The 27,610-nt window shown below is 55.4% G+C and overlaps 1 protein-coding gene across 3 annotated transcripts; it reads left to right on the forward strand.

Annotated features, from left to right (window-relative positions):
- Positions 1 to 223: 223 nt before the first annotated feature.
- Positions 224 to 27,451, forward strand: L3MBTL1 (L3MBTL histone methyl-lysine binding protein 1). Of its 3 annotated transcripts, none has more exons than XM_015647647.1 (23): positions 224 to 283; positions 6,343 to 6,532; positions 6,759 to 6,921; positions 9,025 to 9,248; positions 9,939 to 10,083; positions 10,221 to 10,359; positions 10,989 to 11,112; positions 11,684 to 11,771; positions 13,815 to 13,906; positions 14,490 to 14,594; positions 15,360 to 15,495; positions 15,971 to 16,071; positions 17,090 to 17,241; positions 17,327 to 17,403; positions 17,769 to 17,854; positions 18,410 to 18,520; positions 18,788 to 18,902; positions 19,158 to 19,257; positions 20,109 to 20,306; positions 20,568 to 20,614; positions 21,307 to 21,464; positions 22,091 to 22,153; positions 23,076 to 27,451. In XM_015647647.1, exons 3-23 carry the CDS (start codon positions 6,786 to 6,788, stop codon positions 23,208 to 23,210), a joined length of 2,532 nt encoding a protein of 843 aa, XP_015503133.1. In that variant the 5' UTR covers positions 224 to 283; positions 6,343 to 6,532; positions 6,759 to 6,785; the 3' UTR covers positions 23,211 to 27,451. The 3 variants fall into 3 exon arrangements, with proteins under 3 accessions (XP_015503133.1, XP_015503135.1, XP_033375042.1); XM_015647649.1 differs by having other exon boundaries at positions 15,980 to 16,071; XM_033519151.1 differs by lacking the exon at positions 224 to 283 and having other exon boundaries at positions 5,003 to 6,532.
- Positions 27,452 to 27,610: the final 159 nt, after the last annotated feature.

The following is a 27,610-nucleotide window of genomic DNA, read 5'->3' on the forward strand; positions in this document are numbered from 1 at the left end:
GGCCCGGGGCTGCCCGGCCGCTCGGGGGGGCTCCCGGCGTTGCCATGACACCGCCCCCCTTTCCCCGCATCCCCCCGAAAAGCTGCGGCGGGGCTGAGCGCGGCCCTGCGGATGCGGCCCCGCGCGTTTCCAGGGCGACGGCGCGGCTGAGCCGCCCCCTCCCCGCGCTCCCCGCGCACACTCGGACCGGCCCCGCGCCCCTCCCGCTCCGCGCCCCCCGCACCGGCCCGGCCCGGGCCGCCCAGCGCCGCCGGGGCTCGGAGCAGCGCCCGCCCGGCTGCAGGTAAGGAGCGCGGCCGGGCAGCCCCGGCCCCGGCTCGCCGCGTCCCCGCCCGGCATCGCCGCAGCCCGGTGCCCGCACGGGCGAGGCCCCGGCCGGGCGAGCGGGGCTGGGCCCGGCGCTGGGGGAGGAAAAAGCGGCGATTTCCCCGTGGCCGCGGCGGGGCTGCCCCGGGCGGCGGGAGCGGCTCGCTGGCCCCGAGCAGCGCTGATGGCCCGGCCGGGCCCGCACACGCCGGGCTGTCCCCGGGAGCCTCTCCGGGGCTGCGGGCGCCCTGCAGGGGGGACGCTCGGCCGTGTTTCTTCAGGTGTTCCTCAAAGAGCGGCTGAGCGGGCGCTGTCCCGGAGCCTGCAGTGACACCACTGCAGCCCTGGACAGGGCCCGGCAGCCTGGAGGGCTTGGGGCCAGCAGTGCACAAACAGCCCAGGCTGTGGACAGGCTGCTCCACATGGTCCAGGACTGATTTCTTTATTAATTATAAAAGAAAATAAAACACTGGGCAGTTAGAAATAATTGGAGGTCAGGTATCCATCCTGTTTAGGTGTTTCCATCTGCTTAGAAGTGTGGGAAAATACCCGAGCTGTGCCGGTCTGGGCGGTGAGCAGGGCTGGAGCTCTCGGGGGCAGTGGGAGGGGGCTCTGGCTGTCCCTGCTGTGCCCCCCAGAAGTGCCTGGGCTTCAGGCTGCCTGCTGGCCTTGGCGTTCGGCTTGGATGGTGTCACCTTCACCCCTCTGGGGTGGCACATGGGATCTCTGGCAACTGCTCATCCTTCCCACCTGTGGGTGTGAGCGCAGCCACAGACCCAAAAGCTGGTCCTGGTGACAGTGAAACTCCCGGGGACAGCAGGTGACACCCAGCCTGAGTGTCTCTGCCTTGTTGTCTGTGTCTGAACATAAAGCTGAAGGCAGCTTGCTGCTTTATTGCCCTTCTCCCTCTGATCTCCGTTTCCACAGACTCTATTTGCTCTTTTGAAATGTGTAACATGAACAGCCTCTTACTGCACAGAAGGACATTTCATCTGGTTTTGAGGTGTTGATAAATACCCTGGCCCACTCCAAACCTCACCCTGCTGCACAATAACCCAGGAGCAGAACTTTGTGGCCCCTGGTTTGTTCCAGAGGAGGCATTTACTCCTGAGCAGCAGTCAGATTTGGAAGGGAAGAAGTGTGTGATTGTCTTTCTCCACTGGGCCAGCTGCTGTGCCAGGGGTGTTCCTGAGTGCTCCTGTGTGTATACAAAGCAAGGATTTCCTGCAGTGCCATTAGTCTCCTGAACACCTGCCCTGGGCAATGCCAGAAGACAGGGGAAGATCCAAGGGAGCAGCTCTCAGCCTTGCAGGTCTCTGTAGTGCTCTGGTGTGCCACTTGCAGTTTTCCATGATCCCAGCTGGTGGTCTTTCTTAAAGGCTCAATTTTATCACTGGAGGGAATTAAAAATCCATATCTCAGCTGATGGCAAGGATGGGGAAGTTCTCTGTTATGGGTGAGGAGACTACTGAAAATAATAATTTATAGAATCTCAGGCTGGGTGAGGTTGGAGGCACTTCTGGAGGTCACCTTGCACAGCCCCTGCCCCATCAGGACCACCCAGAGCCAGCTGCCCAGGATGTGTCCAGGTGGCTTTTGAGTCTCTCCCAGGGTGGAGGCTGCATCACCTCCCTGGGCACCTGCACCAGTGCTCGGCCACCTTCCCAGTGCAGAAGTGTCTCCTGAGCTCACAGGGCCCCTCCTGTGTGTCACTTTGTGCCCGTGGCCCCTGGGGCTGTCCCTGACCCCATCCCCTCTGCAGCCCCACCCTGGGTATTTATCCCCAGGGATGAGATGCCCTGAGCGTGCTGTGCTCCAGGCTGGGCAGTCCCAGCTCTCTCAGCCTCTCCTCATGGCAGAGATGCTCCAGCCCCTCCATCCTGGCCCATCATGGCCCTGTGCTGGGCTCTGTCCAGTCTGTCCCTGTCCCCTGTACTGGGCAGCCCAGCTCTGGGCCCAGCACTCCAGGGCTGCCTCACTGGTGTGGAGCAGAGGGGAAGGATCCCCCCCCTCCAGTGGCTGTGTCCCAGCTCCCAGTGCAGCCCAGGATGCTGTTCTGCACTGCTGCAGGAGCACATTGCTGGCCCATGGGCATCCTGTGTCCAGCAGGACCTTTCCTCCCAGCTGGGCACCCCCCAGCACACACCAATGCAGATTTTAGAAATGTTTGAAAACCTGAGAAGCCACAATATTCATTAATATTGTTCGAATTAGCCTACTTTAAGCCAGTTTTGTGATGAACAGAAGCAGCTCTTCTGAGCAGATCGTGCTTTATAAAGCGCTGTTGGGGCTGTGCAGTGGCTCCATACTGGGAGCTGCTTTTCTCCATGCTCCTCTATGGCCTGTTCATGCAGCATGTCCCTCCTCTTCCCAAGGAGCAGATCATTCCCTGGCTCTGGTTTGGTGTGAGGGTGAGGCAGAGCTGCAGGCTCGTGTGTATGGCAGCCCTGGAGATGCTCTGCAAGCCCCAGGTCACTGGTCTGGAAGGTGGCTGTGCCAGCACCCAGTGATCTCTGTTGGATGAGCTAAACCTCTGTGAGCCACAGAGCCAGTGATCCTTGTTGGCCCAAAGTGTGTGTTTTGTGGCCAGTGTCCTTGGCTCGTGTGGCTGTGTGCATGGGCTGGTGTCCCCAGCTCTCTCAGGTGCTCAGGCTGGTCAGACTGTGCTCTGGGCTGATGCCCTTCCCTGCTGGGTGAGGGGCTGTGCAGGGACCCCTCTCTGAGTTGGTGCTTTGTCTCCTGAACCTGGAGGTTTGTCTCTGACAGAGACCACTGCCCAGAGACACTGATCCTGCTGTCAGAACTGGTTGGAATAGGCTGGTGCAGACAGTCTCCATGTGCACAGCCCCACCCTTACACAGGGCACAGGAATCCAGGAGCAAAGCAGGAGAGAGCAAAGTGCTCCCAAATGAGAATCATCCTGAAAAATTCCACCTTCCAGCCAGCACATTGTGGTGTTCTCTGGAGGGACCATGTGTGTGTCTGTGTGGCCAAGGTTTCTTGGGCTGGCTTTCCTCCTTCCTGGCTTCTACTGCCAGAGATCCTTGGGTGTCCCTCAGCAGAAGGCAGAAGTGAGCAGTGGATGTGAGGAGTCATGGAATGGGTGGGCAGCTGGCTGAGGGGTGAGGCTCACCTGCACCCTTGGTAAGATGTGGGGTTATACCCAATAACCAAAAAAAATGGAGAAGTCAGGGCCTCACTCTTAAGGCCAAAACAGCTGCAGCTCCACTGTTGCTCTTTTAAAAGCTACCTGGGGGGAAGGGATGGGTTTTGAAGGATGCTGAGCAGCCTGATTCTGGTTTGTCTGGGTGGGCAGAGCTTTGTCATATGTCACTGGGACATGTGTAGGCCAAAAGCTTTTTAAACAACAGCTTAGATAAACAAACAAGCAAACAAATAAATAAAGCTTTTGTTCAATATCTAGGGCAATCAGCAGAACAAATCATAGAATATCCTGAGCACAAGGATCCTGTTCCAACTCCTGGCCCTGCACAGACACCCCAGCAATCCCACTCCATGCCTGAGAGCATTGTCCAAATGCTTCTGGAGCTCTCACTGTCCTGGGGAGCCTGTTCAATGCCAGACCACCCTCTGGGGTTAAAAACCTTTCCTAACATCCAAGGAAAAGTGTGAGTTTGGTTTGCCAATTTCTGTGCTAATTTGCAGGTTTGCACCCTGGTAGGTTGGATAAAGATGTGGCTGGGTAAAACCCTGAGCAGCCAGGTGTGATCCCAACCTGCTGGGAACAGAAGGTTGAATAACAGACCTCCCAAGGTTCCTGAATTATCCTGTGATAATATGGGTCACTCCAGGGCTTGTAGGAGACCCCCTGAAGGGACCTCTGGGGCAGTGGTACCTGTCCGGGCTCTGGCTCCAGGAGCTGAGGCTGCCAGAGTTGTCTGAGTTGTGGGCATCCCCTCCCTGACATTTTTCTGCTCCCAGGGAGCAGGGTTATCCAAAGTGCTTTTCTCCTGCTCTGTCAGGAGTGCTTGGGCAGGTAACAGCTGTGGCTGAGCCCCTTTTCCTCATTTAGCACCCCTGACCTGAGATACTTCACAGCAGGTTAGGCTCCAGGGGGTTTCATATTGGGATTTTAAAAACTGTGAGCTCCAAACAACATCTCCAGTCCTGATTCTCAGTCCTCCAGGTGAGGATGGAGCTCTGCAGCCCACTGTCATGCCCACACCTGTGGGGCCATGGTCCAGGGGCTGTGGGGGTTATCCCAGGAATCCTGAGTTAAAAGTTTAACAGTGTGTGCTATAGTTGGGGAAAGCAGTGTTGTGGTAAATTGTTGTCTGGCACCATGGAAGCCCCTGAGAAGAGGTGGGAGAACCCTGGGAGCTGCTGAGTTTCAGCTGTGGCAGGAGTGTGCTTACAAGTTCACACCAACAGTGTTTGTTGTTGCTGCCCATGTGTGGCCTTGGAATGGTTTTGGGCTTGGAACAGAATTTGTGCTCCATGTGTGCTCAAAGGGTGGGAATTGGGACAAGGAGTTAGGGAAAGGTTTCCACCAGCAAGACAGAAGTTGCTCCAGCCACAGCACTCACACTGCTACTAAGGGACAGGTGAGGGGAACAGGAGGCACAGTTTGTGGTAGAATGATGGCATTGTTAAGGTTCTAGAGGACATGTGAGATCACTGAGTCCAACAGCAGGGCAGGGATGGGCTCCTCTGCCTCTTGAAGGGCTCCCAACATTCTGAGCTGGGCTGTCCCAGCACTGGGACATGCCCTTGGCTGCAGTGAGGCCTTTCCCAGGAGGCTGCTGAAGGAGGGGCTGTCTGGAGACCAGCACCACAATCTGTAATCCAAATTCATTTTGTTCACCCTGAACTCACAGGAGAACCAGTATCCACAGCATCAGCCTAGCCCCGAAAGGATTTGGAGAGTGATCCACAATCACAGAATATCTCAAACTGGAAGGGACACATAAGGACCATCAAGTCCAACTCCCTGCTCCTGGAACCCAAAATTAAACCATAATGTTGACTACTGCTTGGCATTTCCTGTGCAAATATTTGCTTTTGTGTTCACACCAGAGACTGTGAGAAACCTGGGTGGAGCATCATGAACCCGAGCACTGGGTCTAGTTATTTCTCTTCCTTTCTAGTTATTTCTCTTCCTTTCTAGTTATTTCTCTTCCTTTCTAGTTATTTCTCTTCCTTTCTAGTTATTTCTCTTCCTTTCTAGGCATTTTCCAGGCCCAAGTTTTGTTTGATTTTAAAAAAAGGCAAAAATTCCCACAAAATGAGGAACTGTCCTTGAAGTATTTGACCCAATGATGAATTAAGGATTGACTGGATTTAAGTGCCAAAAGAAGCAGATAGATTCCTATGGGGTATTAGGAAGCACTGAAGCGGGTTGGCTACTAAATTTATTTTGGCTTTCACTTGGAGTCTGGTGTCCAGATTAGTTTCTCAGTTCCTTCAGTTATCCTGACACTTAACAGTGCTTTTCTGCACCTGGAGAGCCTGAAAGGTCTGTGCTGTTTGCCAGTTGACATCAACTGTGTTGATATTTCTGGTCACAAACCTGACAGAACTGGGAGAGCTGGATCTTCTCCTCAATGTGATCACACCATCCCACTCTGTGCCCTCTGATTATAACACCTTTATCTGAATGTCTCTGGTTTTAAAATTCCAGACTTTGTCCTTTGTAGCCCAAGTCTTAGCTGACCCTGCTTCACTGAAATGAGTACCCTGTTTTCCACATGGATGTCTTCCCTTTCAAATTCAGACTGCATCAGAAGGGGCCAAGACATGACAGTGGTCCTCTTTGTAGCCCTGCCTCCATCCTGGCAGCAGGTGCTTTGGAGAGGATGCTGCTGCAGTGTGGAGCCCCTGGGCCCATGGGTGGGGGGCTGGTGACAGCCAGTGAGGGCCAGTTGTGCCCTCGAGGCCCTGACACTTTGCTTCTTCCTTGAGATTCATGGCTAGACAGGCTGAGCATCACCAGTGCCATGAGAAACTCAGGTGGGGTTCAGGGGGCAGTGACCCCCCCAGTAACTCCTGTCACTGGTGAAATTCTCTCTTTTGCAGCCAGTTAGAAGATCAAGGGTGACCCTCCAACTGGAGAACTGGAAGGGGACCTGGAGGGAGCTCTGCCTGCTCCAGGGTGGGATTTGGCAGCTCTCAGTCACAGTCTGTCAGAGCACTGTAGGCCCCCGTGGGAGCCAGGAGCAGCTTGTGGTGGACCTGTTGTGCTTGTACCATCTTATGGTGGTGCCAGGTGAGAAAAAACTGTCACCATTTGCAGGCTCTGAGCTGGGACCTCACAACAGGGGCTTTCATGGGTCACGTTGATGTCAGCTGTGACCTTCATGTGGGTTTAATGGACCTTTAGTACATCTTGTAGGGGTTTCTTCTGGGAGAGACCATCCTGTGCAGTCACTGTCTCGCTCCATGGTTGTGTTCATACTGGTACCCAACTTGGTTTCTTCCCTGCTGCCCCACAGGGCCTCGCTGTGTGTCCAGGCAAGGTGATGGACAGCAGGGGGGAGATGGAGGTGGTGAGGAGCACCAAGGGCAGTGCTGCTGGGGAGGTCAGTGTCCACGTGGTCACCACCGAGAGCACTGTGCAGAGCACCCACCTGCCCACCACTGCCTTCATCATACCAGGTATGTGGAGCAGCCCCCTCCATCTGCTGCCTCCCCAGCCTCGATAGCCCACTCTCCTTGTGGGGCTGTGCTCCTCCCAAACCCTGGGAGGCAAAGACAAGCTGCTGTTGCCATCTTGGAGGTTCTCTGTGGATATCCCACATCACTTGGACTGCTTGTGGTCAATCAGATCTTCCTGAGCTTTAAACTGAAGCCTGGATGAGAGGGGCCCTGAGCCAGGGCAGCACAGTGTGCTGGGTGCCTGCTCTGCAGGGCTGTGGGCTCCTGGGCTGCTGCATTAGCCTGGAATGCCAGAATAGCTCAAGCTGGAGGGGATCCATGAGGATCATTGAGTCCAAGCCCCTGCTCCTGGCACCACCACTTCAGATGAAACCACAGGGCCTGAGTGCTGTCCAGACACTCCCTGACCTTGGTGCTGTGACCCCTTCCCTGGGAATCCTCTTCCAGGCACTGAGCAGCCTCTGGGTGAGGAACCTTTTCCTACCCTGAACTGCCCCTGAGGCAGCTTTGTTCCATCTCCTGGGGTCCCATTGCTGCTCCCAGAAGGGGAGATCAGCACCTGCCCCCCGGGAGGAAGGTGCAGACAGCAATGGGGTCACCCCTCAGCCTTCTCTCCTCCTGCTGAATGGGCCAAGTGGCCTCAGCTGCTCCTGCCACGTCCTGGCCTCGGGGCCTTTCACATCCTGGTCCCCTCCTCTGGATACAGCTCCAGCCCTCAGGTGTCCTGTGTGTGCTGAGGGGCCCAAACTGTGCCCAGGACTGGAGGTGAGGCTGCTCCAGAGCAGAGCAGGACAGTCACATCCCTGATGTCCCCCAGGACAGGACTGGCCCTTGGGGCTGCCAAGGCACTGCTGGCTCCTGTTCCACTTGCCCTCAGCCCAAAGCCCCTGAGCCCCTTTCCCCAGGACAGCTCTCCAGTCTTGTTCCCCAAGTCATACAATTTTTCAGGATTATCCCAGGTGCAGAATCCAGGTCTTACTCCTGTTTCATGCACATGGTGATTGGATTACCAGCTCTCTGGTCTATCCAGATCTCTGTGTAGTGTCTCTCTACCTTCAAGGGTGTCCACAGCTCCTCCTAATTTATTGTCCTTGATAAACTTACCTAATTGATATTCAATTCCTACATCCAGATCATTTATAGAAAATTTAGGAGCACTGTCCCTAAAACCTGGGCAGCCCCACTGGTGATGGCCACCAGCTTGATGTGCACCCAGTTCCTGTAAGGCTTTGAGCCCAACTGTAGGATCCCCATCATCCATTTGTTCACCTGATGGACAATGCAGTGGATGAGCTCTGTACTGGACACTTTGTCCAGAAGGATGCTGTGAGAGACAGTATCAAGGCTTTGCTAAAATCCTAAAACCCCACATCTATTGGCTTTGCTTGGTCAGCTTAGTGGGGTGACCTTTTGTCATGGGGTTTAAAACCACGACACCTTTCCATAAAGGGAAATTCAGTTGGTTAACCAGGACTTCCCCTGTGTTGGCTGTGACCAACAATTGCATTGTCTCTCCAGTGTTCTCCAGGAACTCCCAGAGTAATCTCCATAATTTTACCAAGCACTGTAGTGAGACTTACAGGCCTGTGATTATCAGGGTTGTCCTTCTTACCCTTCTTGAAAATTGGGACAATTTTGAGTGCAGCTGACCAGTGTTTTTAGTAGGTGTTTGAGCAAAGTCTGGCTTGTGTTAGGTGAGGTCAGGGGTGTTCTCTAGAAGATCTCCCAGTTTTTCCTGGTGCCTCAGTTCTCACTGCAGGGAGGCCCTTGGTTGCACAGTTTGTTCCTTTGAAACGTAACTAAACTGGAAGTTGCAGTCCAGGAGCAAATTCCTGTCACATCAGGACACCCTGGGCACAGAAACAGTCAGAGATCAGGCTGAAGTAGAAACCCTTGAATGTGGGTAGTGTTGGTGCCACCCCCCCAGCATGAGCCATTACTGGCTGCAGATTTTTTGCATTGCCCTGCTTGCTCTGTGCTTTGGCCCACAGCAGAGCCCTCATCTGGGAGACCATGTCCTCTGGGATTTTGAGCTGCCTTTGAGCCTTATTTCCATCAGTGAATTGTTCTGTGTTTGCCTCTGGTTGTTTGTCTCCTTCTCAGCAAACGCCACTGCCATCAACCTGCCCACGAGCACCTTAGAAATCCAGCGATTCCCCCGGGAGCCCCAGAGAAGCACAGGGGCTGAGAGGCCAGAGAGAGGAGCAGGGAATGAGCCCATCACAGCTGCTGTCATTCCCCAGATCAGTGGGGTGCAGACCTGCAGCACAGTCCGTGTGCTGGAGTGGAAAGATGGGGTGGCAACTTTGCCTGGGAGTAACCTGCGGGTAAGTGTGGCCCTGGGCCACTGGGTTTGACCCCTCTGCCTCTCCCCACAGCTGCTTGTGCTTGTAAATCCCCCAGCCTGTGCCAGGCAGGGAGCACCAGGGTGTGCTGTGGCCCCCCTGCACCCCAGCTGGAGGATCCTTCAGTTGCTCCAGCTCTTCTCCTGCTCAATCCCTGTGGCCTTGCTATCCAGGGAGCTTAGTACAGAGCTCACAGGGGTGTTTGGGGGGTGCAGCAGCACTGCCCTGCACAAGGAGGCACAGTGGTGCTACAGGACATCATGTGCTGTGCTTCCTTCCAAACTGTGCTGAGGACTTGGCTCTGCCCAAGCTCCTGCCCTCAACCTGGGAGCAGCGGCCTTGTGCTCATCTGGGCACCTCAGGGGTACCCTCAGTGCATGACAGCTTGCATTTCTCATCTGCTGCTCAGCCTCAGGACACCTCATCCTCCAGCCACCCACCTGGCAGCTCCAGCTGGTGCTGGTGTCACCTGAGGGTCCAGCACAGGCTGCAGGCAGAGCACCTTCACAGGGCCTGGGGTGCTGTGCTCACCTCTGTCCTCAGAAGAGTTGTCCTCTGTCAGACACACTGATGACCAAACCATGTCCCTCATTTTCAGACCCAGTTGTGACCACACAGTTAAATGTCTGTCCTCCTTAACTCCTTTTCCCTGCTTTTTGTTCAATGACACAGTTCCGGATAAATGAGTATGGGACGCTGAAGGTGGTGAGTGCTGATAAGATGCCTCCTGTGGAAGCTGTGAAGGAGGGTCACACAGAGAAAGATGGGGACTCTGAGGTGGCACCCCCCAGCAGAGACAATCCTACTGTGGCTCAGGGTAAGGGCACCGTGGTGGCACTTGTGGGGTGGGTACCATCATGCAGCAGATGCTGTCTGGTGTCTCTGTGGGCGAGGCAAATGCCTCCTGCATCTGCTGTTCCTCCCTGTGCCTCACTGCTGTCCTCTGTGTCCCAGAGGTGCCGGAGCAGCCCACGCTGCCGGCGGCAGAAGGCCTGTGCCACTGCGATACCTGCGGCCGCAGACACGTGTGGGACGGGGCCCGGGAGGGCAGGGGCTTCTGCAGCGAGCACTGCCACCAGCAGTTCAAAGAGAGGTAAAGGAGGGGGGTGTGTGCCCTGCAGAGCCAGTTCCATCCCTCTGCCCTTCCTCCCTGCCCTGATCCACATGCTCCAGCACAGGATGTGAGCACATCTGCCTCTGGCAGGTCCTGGGGGTCCCACACGTTCCTCTTGTTCCTGGAGGCAGGCTGAGAGAAGGAAAACTTCCCAAGGGAACAGCAAGAAGCACAGGAACCAGATTTTCTCCTGTCCAATTAGTGGCCTTGGAAACATATCTGCTGGAGCAGGAGGCTGCAGCAGTGCAGGCCACAGAGGAATGCCACAGGTCACAGGAGCAGTTCCAGCCCTACTTCTGACCAGTGTGTGACTTTCAGGACTTGTTTTCCAGCATCTCTGGTGCAGATTAGAGCCCTGCTTCTAAACTAGATCCCTTTTGATTCATCCCTGGGTTCAGGTTTCTGACATCCAAGTGTGTGAGGGTGACTCTGGCCTGTCCTTGGCTCTAACTCTTGGCAGCTTGTGTGTGTACATCCATCAAGAGGGGTGGGGGTGTGTAAGAAATGGGGGGATGGTGATTGTCCAGCAGCCCCTCCCTTACTGACACCCCTGGCAGTGTCACTGTGCTGCACTGGCTTCAGTGCTTGGCCCTCCCTCCTCTGTGCAGGTCTGTCATCGTGGAAAACTCTGCCAGCAGCACCAATGCCACTGAAATCCTCAAGCCTGTGAAGAAACGAAAGAGGAAGGACTATCAGAGCCCTTCAGAGGAAGAATATGAATCTGAGCAAATGGTAGGACAGGCAGTGAGGGGTGTGTGCAGCCAGTGTCCTGGGGGCTGGGGGCCAGCCCTGTGTGCTCAGATCTCATCGTGCTGCTCAGGGCTCTGTCAGCTGCAGGTCAAAAGGGAAACAGCTTGGCCAAAATGCCAAAAAGATTTGAGTGTGTGGAGATGAGGCTGGGCTGGTGGCACTGGGCTGTTTGTTTGGCACATGGAGCACTGAGGCCTGGGCAGTGCCAGGCTGTCTCTTGAGTCTGGGCCACCAAAGCAGGGGCAGAAGCAGGGGGGTGTCTGTCTGTTTGCTGGGTGTCCTGGGGAAGGAGAGGCTTTGACAAGGCAAGGAAACTCTGCTTGCCAGCCCTGACTGTAGCAGGTCCAGTCCAGGTGTGATTGCTACCAGTCAGCACCGATGTCCCTGCAAGCTCCCATCATCAGATTCTCTGGGAGCCCATTTCTGGGCCAGGCACTGGTCAAACCATAGACCTGGTGGAGGTGCACTGTGGCCCTGGGCACCAGTGGGAGGGTACGACACAGCCCAAAACCTTTGTGGAACTGAGTTCTGTTTTGTCTGCTCTCATGTCTAGGAGGAAAAGCAGGAAGAGAGGAAAAGCTCTGTGGAAGAGTCTGCCATGAGCAATCTGGAGGCTGAGGCGTGGAACGGGAGCCAGCACGGTGAGAAGGGTGGGGTGGGCGATGGGCTGAGCACTCCTGCTGGGGCTGGGGGATCCCACTGCAGGTTTGGACACTTTTGGTGCTCCTGCAGGGTCAAACACCCACTGCAATGTGCTAGCATGTAGTCCTGAAGGCTTGTAAGCTCCTCTGCTTGCTTGATCCTGCTCTCTCTGTCTCTTTCCGTTTCTCTCCTTTCCTCTCTTTCTCTCCATGGGAAGGGGCTCCCCTATGGACACAGCACTGGCCCGTGCTGGACAGAGCTTCCTGCCCCTCCCCTTGGGAGCTCAGCTTCTTACTGGCTCGTGGACTCTGTGTTTGCTCCCAGGGACACTGTCCTGAGCCAGAACAGACTGCCCTCCCTTGGGATGGGCTCATGGGGAACTTCCTTCGTGCCATCAGGAGCTCACAAGTTTGGGAGCTGCTCGTGTAGATGTGGTGCCAATGAAACCCTGTGATTTGGGGTTGTCTCATCCTGTGGGGTCTGTCTGGGGCTGTGTCAGAGATCTCAGGAGCAGGGCTGTTGACATGGAGGGAAAGGAGACAAGCTGAGGGATGCAGTGTTTGCTTAGTTGTTTTTTTTTCTCTGCATTGTCAAGGAGAACTTTGGGAAACACTGAAAATAAACATTTATGGGAAACCTTTTGTCTTTGAGTACTGAAGGTCATACTCAAAATAATTTTAAAATTAAACTTATTCCAACTTCATACTGCTCTCCATAGCCAAGTGCAGGGGTAGTGTCAGGGGCCAGGTGTCATTAACCCCTGATGTTACACTGAGTTAACCACCCTTAAAAAGGAATCTCAGATCTCATATCTGCTTCTCACTCTGAGCCCTGAGCATGTAACCTTCCCTGCTGCATACAAGTAAGCAGTGATGAGCTTTGTTACTTCAGCATTTTATTTTCTCTTAATTTAGAAGTACTTCAGCAAACAAAATACACACCTGGATGCCTCAGTGCAACATTCAGTGTATGCTCTGACTCTTGGTGTATTTGTCATTCCCTAGGAGTGCAGAGCTTGTATTCACAGATTCCCCAGCCATGCCTGGCACTTTTTCTATGTCCTAATGAATAGTAGAAGTGTTTTTAACTCTGAAGTGTCAGCAAAGCAAGGTTAGTCACCTTGCTCACTGAAGTTCAGCTTTAATTTCTTCCCTAAGTTTCTGTTTTTTCCCCATCTCCTCTTCCCCTAAGAAGGAGGAAGGAGTTGGTCTGGTTTTCCCCTGCATTTGTGGCCTGCCCTACCCAAGGCTGTCTGCCATGGCTGACTTGTAGCTGGGAATTCCTCAGCACCAGAACAGGCACAAGCACCCCTGGAGTCCCTTCAGCTCCCTGATGGGAGACAAAGAAGCTGGAGAGCAAGAGACTTGGGTTGTGTCTCATGGTTCTTGGGCAAGGCCTTTGTGGCCTTCTCAAAGGCATGAAGAGTCACCTCCCTGCCTGTGAAGAGTCAATGCTGTGTTTGTCATATGGGCAGATACATCATAGGGCACCAGAGTGGCCTTGCTGTGCCATGGGGGCTCAGGTAGCTCAGAGCAGAGGATGGCAGAGCTGGGATGTGAACCTGCTGCTGGTTTGACTCTCTAGGAGCCCCTTGCAGCTGGCAATGATTCCCAGACCTCTGCATGGATCCTGCTGGCTGCCCCAAATCCATCCTGTGTGGACATAGCAGATATTGTGGCTGGAGGAGGGTCTGGTTGCACAGGGGTCCTGATGGTTCATCCCTCACACTCCCTGGAATCCCAGACTTGCTGGAAAGGACCTTAAAGCCCATCTGGTTCCACCCCCTGTCACGGGCAGGGACACCTTCCACTAGCCCAGGTGCTTTATTAGGACACGGTTCAGGACATTTGGGTCACGGGGGCTCCTGGCTCTGCCTCTCGTTGTGCAACTGGCCAGGTTTTCTGGCAAAGGGGCTCTGGTAGGATGCTGCTGAGCTGTGCAGGGATGCAGGACCCTGTGTGAGAGTGGGATGGCCCCGAGGCAGTGGGGCAGGGCTGGAGTGGCCCCTCAGCAGCGTTTGTGTGCGTTTGTGCTGCGCTCAGGTGCCAGTGAGGAGAAGAAAGAAGGCTGGTCTTGGGCGTCCTACTTGGAGGAGCAGAAAGCTGTTGCTGCCCCTTTAGATCTCTTCCAGGATGTGAGTTGGGATTTTCCTGTCTTTTTCCCTCTTTCATCTTCTCTTTTCTTTCCCTTTTTTTTCCCATCCCTCCTCCTCTCTTCCTTGCTTCCCTGTTTTGCGGGACTCTAAGCAATAGCCAAGCTCCCGTTGTCGGCTGGAAGGGACTGGGCAGCCTCCAGTTTTGATTTTCCTGGAGTCCCACTCCCCAGCAGGGTGCTGGCCCCCATCCCAAACACCTCACCTTTGCCTAGGACACTGCTCTGACTCTGGCAGGGTGGTGGAGCCTTTCCAGCCCTTCCTGGAAGCTAGGTGGGCTCTCCTGAGGCTGTGCAAACAAGTCAGGCCCGTGCCCCTCTCCCCTGGCTGCAGCTTTTACCCCAGGGACACCTTGCCCTGCCAATAGCAAGAGATGTAAATCCATAAGGAGGTGAAACACTGTTTTTTTCTATGGGAAAAAATTAAAATTTGGATGACAACATAACCTGTGGCCCACAGTCTCTTGGTCCCAGCAGCTCCCATTGCCTGGTGATTGCTCCCCTGGTGGGCTCCAGACCCAACTCCCTGTGTTGGTTTTACATTGTAGTTTAATTTTTGTTTCCAGTACCAAGTAGCTTCCCAGCACAAGAATGGCTTTAAAGTGGGGATGAAGCTGGAGGGGATTGACCCACAGCACCCATCTATGTACTTCATCCTGACAGTGGCTGAGGTAAGGAGCCTCCAGTGCCCGTATTCCTTGGCTCCTCCTGGCTTCCATTCACCCAGAGGCTCTGGGGCAGGGGAGGTGCTGCCAGCTGGCCCCTGGAGGAGACAGGGCCTGTTGCTGCAGGAGATGAGCTGCTGCTCCAGCACCACAGGCAAACAAGCAGGGAGTTCCCTGCCAGCTTGGAGGTTCAGGACACTGTGCTGTGGAGCTGTGTTGGTCTCTCTGTCACCCTGACACAGCATGGAGGGGGGATTGTGGTGATGGCAACAGCTTATGTCCCTGAGACAGGTCTGAGCCCTTGAGATGGAGGGTGTGGAGGCATCCCACTCCCTTCCTTGTGTCCATGCAGGTCCACTTGGCACTCAGCCATGTGGCAGCCAAGCCAGCCTTGCCTCACAGAGCTGCCCAGGCAGCCAGTGTGGCATTTAGCCAAAATCCCTGCACCAGCAGCTTCCTGGGCTGCAGAAAAGGGAGTCTTTGCACTTGCTGGATCCAGCAAGGTGATCCACCATGGCATTTAATGCACCAGCCTGAACATCCCTTCTTTGGACTGGCTTGTGGTGGCTTTGCACTGACCTTGTTCCATGCTGGACACCCTTTGGGACTGGTTTGTGCCTCCCAGTTTGGGCACTGGCCTGTGATTGGCTTTTAGCTTCCCAAAGTGACCCATGCTGAGCTGGTGTGTGGGAGAGGAGGGGGTGTGATGCTCAGCCAGGGACAGCAGCAGGTCTCCATGGCCCTTTTCTTCTCCTGCCTCCCTGCTGGCAGGTGTGTGGGTACCGGATGCGTCTCCACTTCGATGGCTACTCAGAGTGCCACGACTTCTGGCTGAACGCTGACTCCCCTGACATCCACCCTGCTGGCTGGTTTGAGGAGACAGGGCACAAACTCCAGCCCCCCAAAGGTAAGGAGTTAATTCATCTCAGGTGCTGGGTCCTGCTGAAGGAGGGGGATGAAGAGTGGGCCAAATGTAGAGCTTAAGGTGGGGACAGGGTGGCTCCATGGGGCCAGGGAAGGATGCTGCCATACTGGGGGAGTTCCACAGGACAACATTTCAGGCACCCATCTCTGCTTGCTCAAATTTTGAGGCAAAGCCCTGTTGCTCTGGACCTCCCAGTGCCACCATCTGTGCCCCAGGGCACGCAGGACAGGAGGAGCAGCTGTGCTCTGGATTTCCACTCCCCTGCTGATGTTTCCTAACACCCCTTCAAAACCACCCACCAGCCCTCAGCCATGGGCTTTGGGCATCCCAGGGCTGCTGTAGATGCTGTGTGCCCACAGCAGGATATGCTGGCAGGGTGACAGTGGGTCAGGGATGGCCAGGCTCACCCTCACATCCTCCTAGCTGTGAACTCACTGCTCTCATTTCTCTTCCTGAGGGGTTGTAGGTTATAAGGAAGAAGAATTCAGCTGGACAAACTACTTGAAGTTAACAAAGGCTCAGGCAGCTCCTAAGCACCTCTTCATGGTCCGAAACACCGTGAGTAGCAGCATCTCCTTCCTGCCAGAGCCCACAGGTTCAGCTGTGACTCTTCCCCTCCAGCTGAGCAAAGTGCTTCCACTAGGTCTGGGCTTTGCTTTGTCCATCCCACACTCCTCAAGCCCACAGTGCTCAAGAGCCAGGAGCATGTGGCACACTTTGCTGCTCAGGATCTGTAGCTTGGGCACTCATTTGAACTGCCCAGAACTGGGGCTGCTCTGATTCTGTTTCATCCAGGTAGATCTCATGTACAATTAAATCTGTTACAGAAGTACTGGTGAGGAGAAGTAACTACTACTCTCACTCTCAACAATTATTTGGCTAAAAATGCATCACTTAATGTTTCATAAGTATAATTCCTTTGTCTCTGTTTTGTGTCTTTGTTGTTTCTGTGTCTGCCTATTTTTTTTACATGGAAGCTTGGGTAAGGAAAGTGGGAATATAGGAGAATGAAAATGCTAATGGTTCCTTTGTCAGCTGCAGAGGAAACTCACCCTACTGGCGAATCAGCCTCTCCAAGTTATTTATTGTGTCTAAACCCTGCTGTTCCTTGCTGCAACATCCCCACCAGTGTGTGTTTTGCACAGAATCTGGATCCAAGAAATAAAGGCAGGGAAGGGAGAAGGGCCCCATCCCAGATTCTCCTGCCATGCCTGAGGCTTTGGTTGCTGCTGGCTGTGACCACAAACAACTGTTTTGGGGCAAAATCAGAACTAGCATCAGTTGGAGGTTTTTTCTCTCTTGGAGTTTACTGCTTATAGAAGATCCTGAGGGTCTGAAAATCACTTTTCCTCTTTCTTTGTGTGGCCCAGCTCAGTTTCTTACCCCCTTCCTCTTTCCTTGCACAGAGCACACTGCCCATGTGGGAGCCTGAGTGGTCCCAGGGCTGTCTGGAGGCCAGAGAGGGTCTGGTTTGCAGAGGGTTTGGGCAGGTGTCTCCTTGCAGCAGACATAGGAAGTGGTGAGGAAGGAGCTGGGGCTGCAGCTCTCAAAAAGCCCTGCCCCTCTCTCCTGCCAGCACGAGGCTTCCCCAGGCTTCAAGGTGGGCATGAAGCTTGAAGCTGTGGACCGCATGAACCCTTCCCTGATCTGTGTTGCCACAGTGACTGACGTGGTGGACAATCGCTTTCTGGTGCACTTTGACAACTGGGATGATACTTATGACTACTGGTAAGTGCACAGAGGCTCTTGGGGGGCCAGTGGTGGGGAGACATGCACAGAGGGCCCTGTGTAAGAGCTTGGGTATGTTTTCTAGGTGTGATCCCAGCAGTCCATACATTCACCCCGTTGGATGGTGTCATGAGCACGGCAAACCCCTCACACCTCCTCAGGGTGAGTCAGTGATCAGTCAGGGGCAGCCTGGGAGGAACTGGCTTCCCAGGGTGGTGTGGGGGACACAAACCTCATGTCAAGGCTCCTGTACACATGTTCAGGTGCAGCATGGTGCTTGTGTTGGGCCAAGCCTCCACTCAGAGGTAGGAGGAGGACCCCAGCTGTCTGTGTACACACAGCTGTTTCTGCTTCCTTGTACTGTGGGTTTCGTGGTCCATGAGAAAATAGCAGCACTTCTTGGGTGTCTCTCAGGTTCCCATGCACCTGGCAGAGACTTGGTTAGCCCTCAAAGGCAGTGGGGCATCCTGGGGTACTTTCTGATTTCCTGCAGGCATGGCTCACCTTCTGCATCTTCCTCCTTCCAGATTACCCTGATCCCGACAACTTCACCTGGGAAAAGTACTTGAAAGAAACTGGAGCATCTGCTGTCCCAGCTTGGGCCTTTAAAGTGGTGAGTGTCACATCATCTGCTCCAGCCCACCTGGGCAGGAATTTGGGTTTTCTTCCTTGTCAGGCCTCTGCTTTTGTGACAAGTCCAGAGGTGCTCTGTTTTCTCCTGCCACAGGCCTAGGCTTTGGATCTACGCTCAGGGTTCAGAAGTCAGGGCTTTCCTGGGCAAATAGTTCAAAATTGGGAAAAATGAGGAGTATGACTGTACCCTCAGCTAAACAGGAGCTGAGTGATGGGAAATAAATTAAGTTTGCTTGATTAGTTTTTGTCTCAAATTGCACCACCAGCAGCTGTGTCCAGCCAAGCATGGTTGCAATATAGATCCCCAAAATGTGTCTCTTAGAGACCTTCTTCCCTGGGGTACATCTTGTTAAAGACAGCTCAAATGCAGGGAGCCTGTTCCTGCTTTCTCCTGTTGCCACTGCGAGCTGGGATGGCTCTTTCCTGGCCAGGGCAGGGGTGGGAGCTGGCTCAAGGAGGACACAGAGCTGGGAAAGCTGCTGAGGGAACAAGAGCCTGAAACAGGGCTCTGCTCCCCCTGACTGGGCTCTTCCAGCGCCCACCCCACGGCTTCCTGGTCAACATGAAGCTGGAGGCAGTGGACAGGAGGACTCCTTCCTTCATCCGAGTGGCCAGTGTGGAGGATGTGGAAGATCACAGGATAAAGGTGAGTGCTAGAGCATCAGTGCTGAGCCTGTGTCCAGGCACTGTGCTGGCTGGCTCCTGCCCTTCCCAGCTCACTGGGAGTGCTGTGTGGAAGCACAGTGTGCACAGGTGGGCAGGTCCCAGTGCCTGGCTCCAGGAGTGGAGAGCCTTGTTCTCTCAGTAGAACTGCACTTCTACCCTGCTGCTCGCTCTCAACTCGGAGGGCTCCAGAGCTCCTCAGAGAGGTGTGCTGGCATTTGAAGGGTGATCTCTCTACTTGCTTCCCCAGGTCCATTTTGATGGTTGGAGCCACGTGTATGATTTCTGGATTGATGCTGATCATCCAGACATCCATCCCATGGGCTGGTGCTCAAAAACAGGACATCCACTGCAGCCTCCTCTCAGTAAGTGCTGCAGCTGTGTCAGTCCCTCCCCACAGGACACGAGCACACCAGATACCACTGTCACTGCACCTGCCCGTGCACAGAAATGGGAGGGCAGGTTCTGGCTGAGAATGGGCAGGGAGGAGAGGCCACTCCAGGGATTTGTCAGTTGGAAAAGCCCTCCCTGTTTGGTGCAGGCAGGGAGCCCAGAGCCCTGGCTCTGCCTGGGTTTGCAGCCGTGACAGCCTTTCTCCTGTTCCTCTCCCCCGGCTGCAGGGCCAAAGGAACCGGCCTCCTCTGCCCATGGGGGCTGCCCAAGCCTGGGCTGCAAGAGCATCCCTCACTCCAAGAGCTCCAAGTACAGCTTTCACCACAGGTGAGCTCCCTGGCACGGCCTGGAGAGGCACAGCTCTTCCTCTGCTCCTCCTCACCTGCCACCCCCACCTGCAGCATCCAGCCCTTCTCTGCACTGACCCCACACCTGGCCCTGTCCCCTGCTCCCCCAGGGCAGCACCCCCAGCTGGAGTAACCCCTGTGAGCCCCTCCTGTGCCTGTCCTGTGGCCCCAGAGCCCCTGAAGGTGTCCTGTGTGTCCACCTAGCACGGGCACCTGTGGATTGTGGAGAGGCCAGTGCTGTTCACTGGCACCAGCTGGGAGGACGCTGTTCCCCCCACCCCTCTTTGATGCCTTTCCCTGTTCGGCTTTGAGCTGGGAAGTTCCAAGGAGCAGTGCATGGTTCCAGCTCAGGCTTGAGGGACCTTTTCCAGGGGAAACCAGGCTCTGTCTAGTGCTAACCCCAGCACTGAGCTGGTGTCAGGAGGAGCCTGTATGGTGGAGTATCCATGAGGATGGGGAGGGTAGGTCTGCCTCCCGGAGGTTTTTCTGCTGGCCATGCTCCTGGCACAAGTTCACTGCTCGCTCTGAGGCTGCTCTGGATGCCTGTGGGGGCAGAGGAAGATGGGGACTCTGGGAGCCCCAAAGATCAGCACGCTGGTGCCTTGCCCAGGGATGGCAGAGGGCCAGGGTTTGTACCTGGAGGGACTGGCTGTGCCCTGCCCCTGCCCCCAACAGCCTGGCCTCAGCAATTTGCTCGGAACATCTTTCCTCTGCTTTCCATGGCCAGAGCAATGGCTGCCTGTGCTCGAGGGCAGAAGGGTGGCCCTGCTGGCTCATCCCCTGGTGCTGCTCCAAGCTGGGCCCAACGCTTGTGTCCCCTCTGTTCTCTAGGAAGTGCCCCACGCCAGGCTGCGATGGGTCAGGCCATGTGACGGGGAGGTTCACAGCCCATTACTGCCTCTCAGGGTGCCCACTGGCAGAGAAGAACCAGGGCAGGCTGAAGGCCGACCTGTCTGACACCGAGGCCTCAACTCGCAAGAGGAGCCCCATGGGTTTCCCTCAGCGAAAGAAATCTCGGCACCACGGGAGGTAGGGGCACGGGAGGGAGGGCCCCTGGGTCACACTGCCCATCCTGGCAGGGCTCACCAGGCCACAGAGGCTCCTTGGCCTCGGTCCTGCTGGCTCTGCTGGACACTTCTGGCTTTTTCTTCCCATGGTTTCTGGCTTTGGCTGCCAAGCCTTTGGGTCAGGGTCCAAGGGGTCTCTGCTCTCACTGTCTCTGGGTGCTGGGGAGGAGGGCCCTGGGGCCAGTCCCAGCCCAGCTGGACATCAGGCTTCCTCTCTCTTTAGAGGGAGACCTCCAAAGTACCGGAAGATCCAGCAGGAAGACTACCAGAGTAAGTGCCATCCTCTGCCATGGTGTCATTGCAGGGCAAGGCTGAAGGAGCTGGGGTGGCTGGGGGTGCTGGGGGCAGATCTGCCTTGGCTCACACAGATCTGCCCCAGTGAGGGGCTTGTGGTCATTGACAAGAGACATGTGGGCCTTGTGCCAGGGCTCACAAGCTCCCCTGGTTTGGCTCTGGGGTTATGGCTGGGGATCTTTGAGTGCTTCATGGCATGGAATTAGGATCCCCTCTATGGCCGTGTATTTTCTGTGGTGCTTCGTCCTCTTATGGATGGTGGGAAGTTGTGGGGAAGTTGTGCCCCAAAATTTGAGTGTGGTTGTGAAGTGTCAAATTATTGCTGCCACACAGAAACTGATGCTGGACAGTTGGCTTGGCTTTTAGTTCTGATGCCTGACAGGGGCAGATGCCTGATGTGCATTCCATCCAGCATCCCTTTCAGCATGGGCTGTCCTGCCACCTACCCCACCACTGGGGGTGAGTGGAAAATAAATGATTAAAGGTCATGAGAACAAGGCCAAGCCAAGCTTGTCTCAACTTCTTTCCCCAGTATCCCTAATCCCACCCAACTGAACACTTGGATACACTGACACCCTGCTGACTCAAGAGACAGCCACTAGCTCTTGATACCTGAATGGGATGATCCCATCCTTTACCTCGTATCACATGCTGTGCTTTATCCCCAGCTATTTCTTCAGACAACATGCACCAGTCGCTCTTCATGTCCGCCCTGTCCGCCCACCCCGACCGCTCCCTGTCCCTGTGCTGGGAGCAGCACTGCAAGCTGCTGCCAGGGGTGGCTGGCATCACAGCAGCCACGGTGGCCAAGTGGAGCACTGATGAGGTGAGGTGTTTGGACAGCTCTGTGCTGGCCCCTGATGTGCTGGGAGTGCCCTGCCTGGCTGTGCAGCACCATGGCACATGCACCAGGCACTTCAGTGGCCACGTCCCTGGGCTAGCAAGGAGGGGTCTGCCAGACACATTGTCAGCTTTTCTCACTTTCTTGGGCAGCCATGGTGACCCCTGTTAAGGCCTGAGTAGGTGGAGGAGCTCTGGCACCAGCCCCAGTAGCCCCTGCCTGCTCTCAGGCACTGGCACAGGCTGTCCTGGGCAGTGGTGGAGTCACCATCCCTGGAAGTGTTCAAAAGGTGTGTGGATGTGGCCCCTGGGGACATGGGCTAGTGGTGGCCTTGGCAGTGCTGCTCAGTGGTTGGCCTCAATGATCTCAGAGGGCTCTGCCAACCTGAACAATCCCCTGATGTTCCCATTCCCCTCCCTGTGCCCCTCTCAGGCCAGTGCCTGTGCCCAGGGCCAGGGGTGGGCTCTGGCATGGGAGAGCAAAGCAACTGCAGCCTCTGCCCCAAGAGCCCCATGGCACCTTGCAGGGCTCAAAACAGGAGGATGTGGGCTCAGGGGGGCCTCCAGCCAGAAACATCGCTCTGTCTTGACATTTCTCTCATTTATTCCAAGGTTTTTAGCTTTGTGCAGACTCTGACGGGCTGTGAGGACCAAGCCAAGCTCTTCAAGGATGAGGTGAGAAGGGCTGGCAGATGAGAGCAGCTGGTCAAGGACAGCTGTTTGCCACCAGGGCCAGGAGGAATTGGCCAGTGGCCTTCCTGCAGTGGCTTGCTGCTGGATGCTGAGGCCACATCCAGCACCTGGCAGCGGTCCTGCCCTGCAGCCCCACTGCATGGGAGTGTGCAGCCATCTGGCTGTGCCCATATGGGGCAGGAGGGGAGCTGCTGACCCCCAGGGAGCTGTGCTGCTCTGTTCTCCCAGCATGGGAGAACAGGGCCCCCCTGAGGGGATGCAGATGTGGGCAGGAGGAGGATGGTGCTGCCTTGAGAGCACCATTGCCTCCTGAGGGGAGCTGCTCCTCCTCACCCTCTCATCCTTCCCCCTCTGCCCCTCTGACCAGCACAGCAGGTGGGTGGCACTGCTGCCTGTCAGGGTCGGTGTTTTTGTCTCTGTGGGCAGACATGTGGGGTGGCTCTGACACCTGGGGCTGATCCTGGGTGCTCTGGGTGCAACCACTGTACAATTCCCTATCTGGGAATGGCCCCTGTGCTTTAAGGGTGCTCAGGCAGGCAGAGCTGTACCGGGGCAGTCCCTGTGCTGGTCCCTGGAGCAGGGAATGGATGGCTGCCTGCCCAGGGCAGGTTGTGATGGCTCTGTGCTGTTCCCGTGGGGCTCTCCAGCACAGAATCCCAATCTGGCTGCAGTGTAAGCTCCTGGCATGGCCCCTGGAAGGGCTTCTCCCCCTCTGCCCTGTTCCTGGGCACATGAGCTGCCAGCTGGGGTTTCCCCTGGACAGTGTGGGAGTGCTGTAGGTGGCCCCTGCCCTGCTCCCTGGGGTCACCTGTGGCTTCTGCCCAGCTCATGCTGGTGCTGGCTGTCCCCAGGAATGCCAGCCCAGGTTTGCAGTGAGTGCCTTTGTCCCTGCTCTCCTCCCCAGATGATCGATGGCGAGGCGTTCCTCTTGCTGACGCAGGCTGACATCGTCAAGATTATGAGTGTCAAGCTGGGCCCGGCACTCAAGATCTACAATGCCATCCTCATGTTCAAGAATGCTGATGACACCTTGAAGTGACTTCTCTTGGCCCAACAGGGACAGTCCCTCATCACTGGTGCTGCCAAACTGTCTGGTCAGGACAGAGATTCCCCCAGCCGACCGCAGCTTGTCACGTCCTGCTCGTGTCCTCCCACGATGCCACATCTCCACTCTCCCACCAATCCATCTCCCATCCTCTTCCTTCCGTGCTGCCCTTCTGCAGCGCTGGGCCCAGGCTGGCCCCAGGCCTCGGGGGTGGTTGCAGGGAAGGAGTGTGGACGTGGCCCTGCCCCATTTAGCGCCACAGTTCCCCCATGTCCTGCTGTGCCTGCCCTGGGTAGGGCGTGCTGAGGCCAGGGGAGCACTGTGCAGGGTGTCACCGTGAGGGGCTGGCACCTACTCCAGTCACCCAGGCAGGGGAAGGGACTGACTGCCTGCATCCATGCTCATCCCTGCTTAAAGGCTGCTCTTGCCTTTGCTCAGCAGCTGAGGGAGATTTGGGGTTTCTCCCTCTCTGTGATCCCCTGGGGGTACTTGTGCTAACACGGTTTCCAAGGGACGTTCAAGGGACGTTCTTGAGGAGTTTCTGCTCATTTTGCCTTTTTCTCTGAATTCTTTTGACTTTCCCTTTATAAGGCTGGTTGATGACTGCTTTGCCCCTGCACTGCACTGCAAACCAGTGACCACCTCTTGTCCCTTCAGTGAGCAGCTGTCCTGGCTGCTGCTCTGCCCATGACCAGCGCCTGTGCTTTATTCCTTTTTCCTGGAATGCAGCAGCCCCAGAGCCCTGCCAGGCCAGGGCTGGCTGGGTGCAGAAAAGGCTCCATTTCTTCTTGAGTTTCAGACTCTTTTGTCCAGCACTTCTCTGGGAGAAAGGATGCTTGGATTGCACCTATTCAAGATTCATCTACAAAGGAAGTTGGGCCCTCTTTGGTCCTTGTATTAGGAGCAAGGCCTTCTTTAGAGTGGAGACAGCTGCCAAGGACAAGAAGCATCCATTGCTCCAACAGGCTGATCCACAGTTGCTTCTGATGGCATTCCTGAGTTGGCTGAGTCGATTCAGCCAAGCTGCCTTCTCCCCCCTCTTTGTCCTCACAAGGCATCCAGGTTTTGCTGTCTGAAGAGCAGGATCTTCTGCTGTCCCTGGATCCCTTACCTGCAGAGCTAAAAGAAATCCAGCACTTAGTTGCTTTGTTTCTGTCCTTTTCAGAAGATAGCACCTTTCCAACAGGGCCACAGGCAGTTTGGGAATGCTCCTGTAACGTTGTCCCTTGTAATGGAGGAGGGACCAAAGAGCTGCAGAGCCAGAAAAACCAACATTCCTGGGGGTCCTGGCAGAGTCCCAGCAGTTTCTGATAAGCCCCTGTGCCTCCTGGCAGTCCCCACACTGCTCTCCATGGTCCATCACCCTGCATGCCTGATGTGGGAGCTGTTGCAGTAGGGGGTGGCCGTGCAGTGCTGGAGGACAGCCACCTGCCCAGGGACCCAGTCCCAGGTCCACTTCCTTTGCCATTCCCAACAATGACATTCCAGTAATAAAAAAATTTCCCCCCTTTCCCACTGCCCAAAGACAGGGGTGCAGAGATGTGAGCAAGTGCACCAGCAATGTGTCCTGGAGTAGCGCTGCCTTGGGAGCCACTGTCACATCTGGGTCAACCTGTTTGAGGCTTCCCATGGAAATGTAGCATTTTGAATCTATTATTGAATATTTGGGGTCATGTCTGACCTGCTCTTGAAACATCTGCACGCAGGACTTGCAACTTGTCCATGTCTTTGTTTTGTCATTGCTTGGGTTTGATTTAGGCAGCTTTCCCCCTCCTTTCCTTTTTTATGTCCTTGTATCTCTTCAAGCACTGCAGCTTGGCCAGCTGTGGAGAGAGAGACTGGGAGCTGTGTCCCTGGGTCCCAGAGTCACTGCCTGAGCCACCCTTCATCTGCAGGAAGTGGTGTGGAAGTTGGTCTCTTCAGCTGATGGAGAGTCTCCTTCTGGGCCACTGTATGCTGGGGGAGAAGAGGAGGAGCCCTGGGACTTTCAGCCCAGGCTGTGAATGGTGCTGAGACTTTTCCAGGTGTGATCTGGAATGAAAAGGCTCCCACACACTGGACACAGCCCTTGAGCTGGCAAGGACCCATCTTAGGAAAGCATCCTGTTCTCATCTGCTGTATTCCCATGTGTGAAGTCGTTCCTCCTGCTGGGGAAGGGACTGAGCACCGTCCCAGGGTGCTGGGAGAGGAGCTGCTGCCCAGGCATCAGATCTGAAACTCCTGTGAAGGAGGGAGAGCCTTGTGTCTCACGGGGCTGCCTGGGAGAGCAGAGGTGGCGAGGAGCTCAGAAGATCCTGCTGAAGGGGAAGAGGAGCCATGAGCCAAGCCCTGGCTGCCCCCCAGGGCTGGCTACAACCAGCACCACTGGCTCTTGCTCTGCTGTTGGGTGCAGCCGAGCCGTGCCCTGCCTGGACAGCAGGCACACAGGCACTGTGCATCCCCACACTGCCAGAGCCCTGCGCTCTCCTCACCTCCCTCTTACAAACAGACGTGACCTGCACCAGGCTGCCAGGGTGCTGCCCCCTGGGCTGGAGCCCAGCTCCCCACTGGGTCTGAGCTCTGTGCTGGGAGCAGCAGTGCCACTGGAAGGGTGATGGGAGGCTGTGTCACACACCTGCTGGATTGAGCATCGCTTCCTCAGCCTCTCAGGCTGATGTACCTGTTGGGGTACAGAGCTGCTGGATTTGTCTGGGTGAGGGAGTTACAGGGTTTGTAGGTGGTCAAGGGCTATTTACTGTTAAAACTTACAACCTTCTGTGTCCTTTAAAACCAAACCCAAAGCGTTGTGTACGTGTGGATGGGTGATTGTGGGAGTACCCTGACACCATTCCCCTGCTGTTGGTGTGTTGCTGTTTTAGGGTGGGGGTCTCTGGGGCTGTGGAGGCAGCAGACACCCATCCCAGGGTCTCATGTGATGTGTCCTCTGTGAGCAGTTGTCCCTGGTCCCAGCAGGGAGGGCAAGAGAAGGAAGGTTTGCTGCACCCCTGGCCTTGGTAGGTCCTTCATCCCCACAGAGCACTGAGTGGGAGTCCTCCCTCAGGGACTGTCAAAGACAGCTGTGACCAAGGCAGAAGCACCAAAGTTTTCTGTCCTTCCCCTGTTGCCTGACCATATTCCTCACAGGGACATTCACTGCCGTGTCACTGAGAGCCAGAGAGGACAGTGGGCTGGGTCTGGCCCACAGGTTCCCCTCTGGGGCCTGTCTGAGAGATGTGACTGCAGCCAGCATTTCTAAGTCCATGAAGAATTCTTCAAGTCGAATGTTTTTCTGAGTGGAGGTCCCCAGCTCTCTGTTTCTGCCATTCCTGCCCCTGCAGCTGGTGTTGGCAGGGCTTAGCTGGAACCATGGGAGAAGTCCCACTACCTGCTCCAGCCTCAGCTATGGGGTGTCTTCGGGGGGGCTGCTCTGTGCCTGACTCTGGGTGTGTGGGAGCAGTTGGAGCCTCTTGGGAAACTGTGTCCTCCTCCTCGTGGAAATGGGCAGCACTGGGACAGTGCAAGCCAAGGTCTCCATTTCCAGGAGAGCAGCCAGCCTGGAGCTCAGCAGGGAGTGAGGCTGTGCCTGCCCACCAGAGCACAGCCGCCTGCCCTCGCCTTCCTCCGCTGCTTTCCGTGGCGATCACAAGCACTTTCAGAAGAGAAAAGCACCCTCCAAATGGTGTAGGAGGGCTGGGGGCTTAGGGCAGCTGCTGCCTGCAGGGGCACATCTGGGCCCGTGGTGCAATGAGGGCGTTGGAGGAGGGAGCCAGGAGAGGGCTGTGACTTTGCCACTGGGGTTCTTCACTCCTCATCCTCCTCATCCTCCAGGAGAGCTCCTCGATGTAGAGAGGGAAAGACAGGAGGGCTGCAGTTTGGCTTCCTTCTTCCAGCCCAGCCTTTCCCTCTGGGGCCTGAGGCTCACTTGTCCTTGGAGGGAGAAATAGGGACCATATTATGGAGGGAGTGTGATTATGATAACAAAAGCTTTTTTGCACTTTCATTCATTTTGCACTCTTTCTTAATTTCTTTTTTTCTGTGTTTTTGATATCGGCGCCTCCTCTCTGTGTTTTCATAATGAAAATCCTTCTGTTGTAGCCAGTGCAGCTATTCTGGAACTGTGTGTCCTGAATGTACAGAGATATAAAGGCTCTATATATATAAATTTATAGTGCTACAAAAGTAAATTTATATATATAGATGATGGTGTGATGTGTTTTGTCAGTGTTTTAAAATAATAAACGAATGTGAGCAACAGAGGCCTGTGAAGCAGGAGTGGTCACTGTGCTGTGGGACCGGTCACTGCAGGGCTGGAGCTGTCACTGTGCCACAGGGCAGTGGGAGCAAACACTGTGCAGTGGGGTAGCAGGAGCTGTCACTGCATGGTCAGTGCAGAGGTCAATGCCATGGTCAGTGCA

Source organism: Parus major, chromosome 20 (assembly GCF_001522545.3).
Source record: "Parus major isolate Abel chromosome 20, Parus_major1.1, whole genome shotgun sequence".
Taxonomy (NCBI): Eukaryota; Metazoa; Chordata; class Aves; order Passeriformes; family Paridae; genus Parus; species Parus major.

Excerpts from the sequence above, each read along its gene's own strand:
- L3MBTL1 (XM_015647647.1), top strand. The coding sequence starts at position 6,786 with ATGGACAGCAGGGGGGAGATGGAGGTGGTGAGGAGCACCAAGGGCAGT. Across the intron at positions 9,249-9,938 it reads TGCCTGGGAGTAACCTGCGG|TTCCGGATAAATGAGTATGG; the intron begins GTAAGTGTGGCC and ends TCAATGACACAG. Across the intron at positions 17,242-17,326 it reads GATGATACTTATGACTACTG|GTGTGATCCCAGCAGTCCAT; the intron begins GTAAGTGCACAG and ends TATGTTTTCTAG.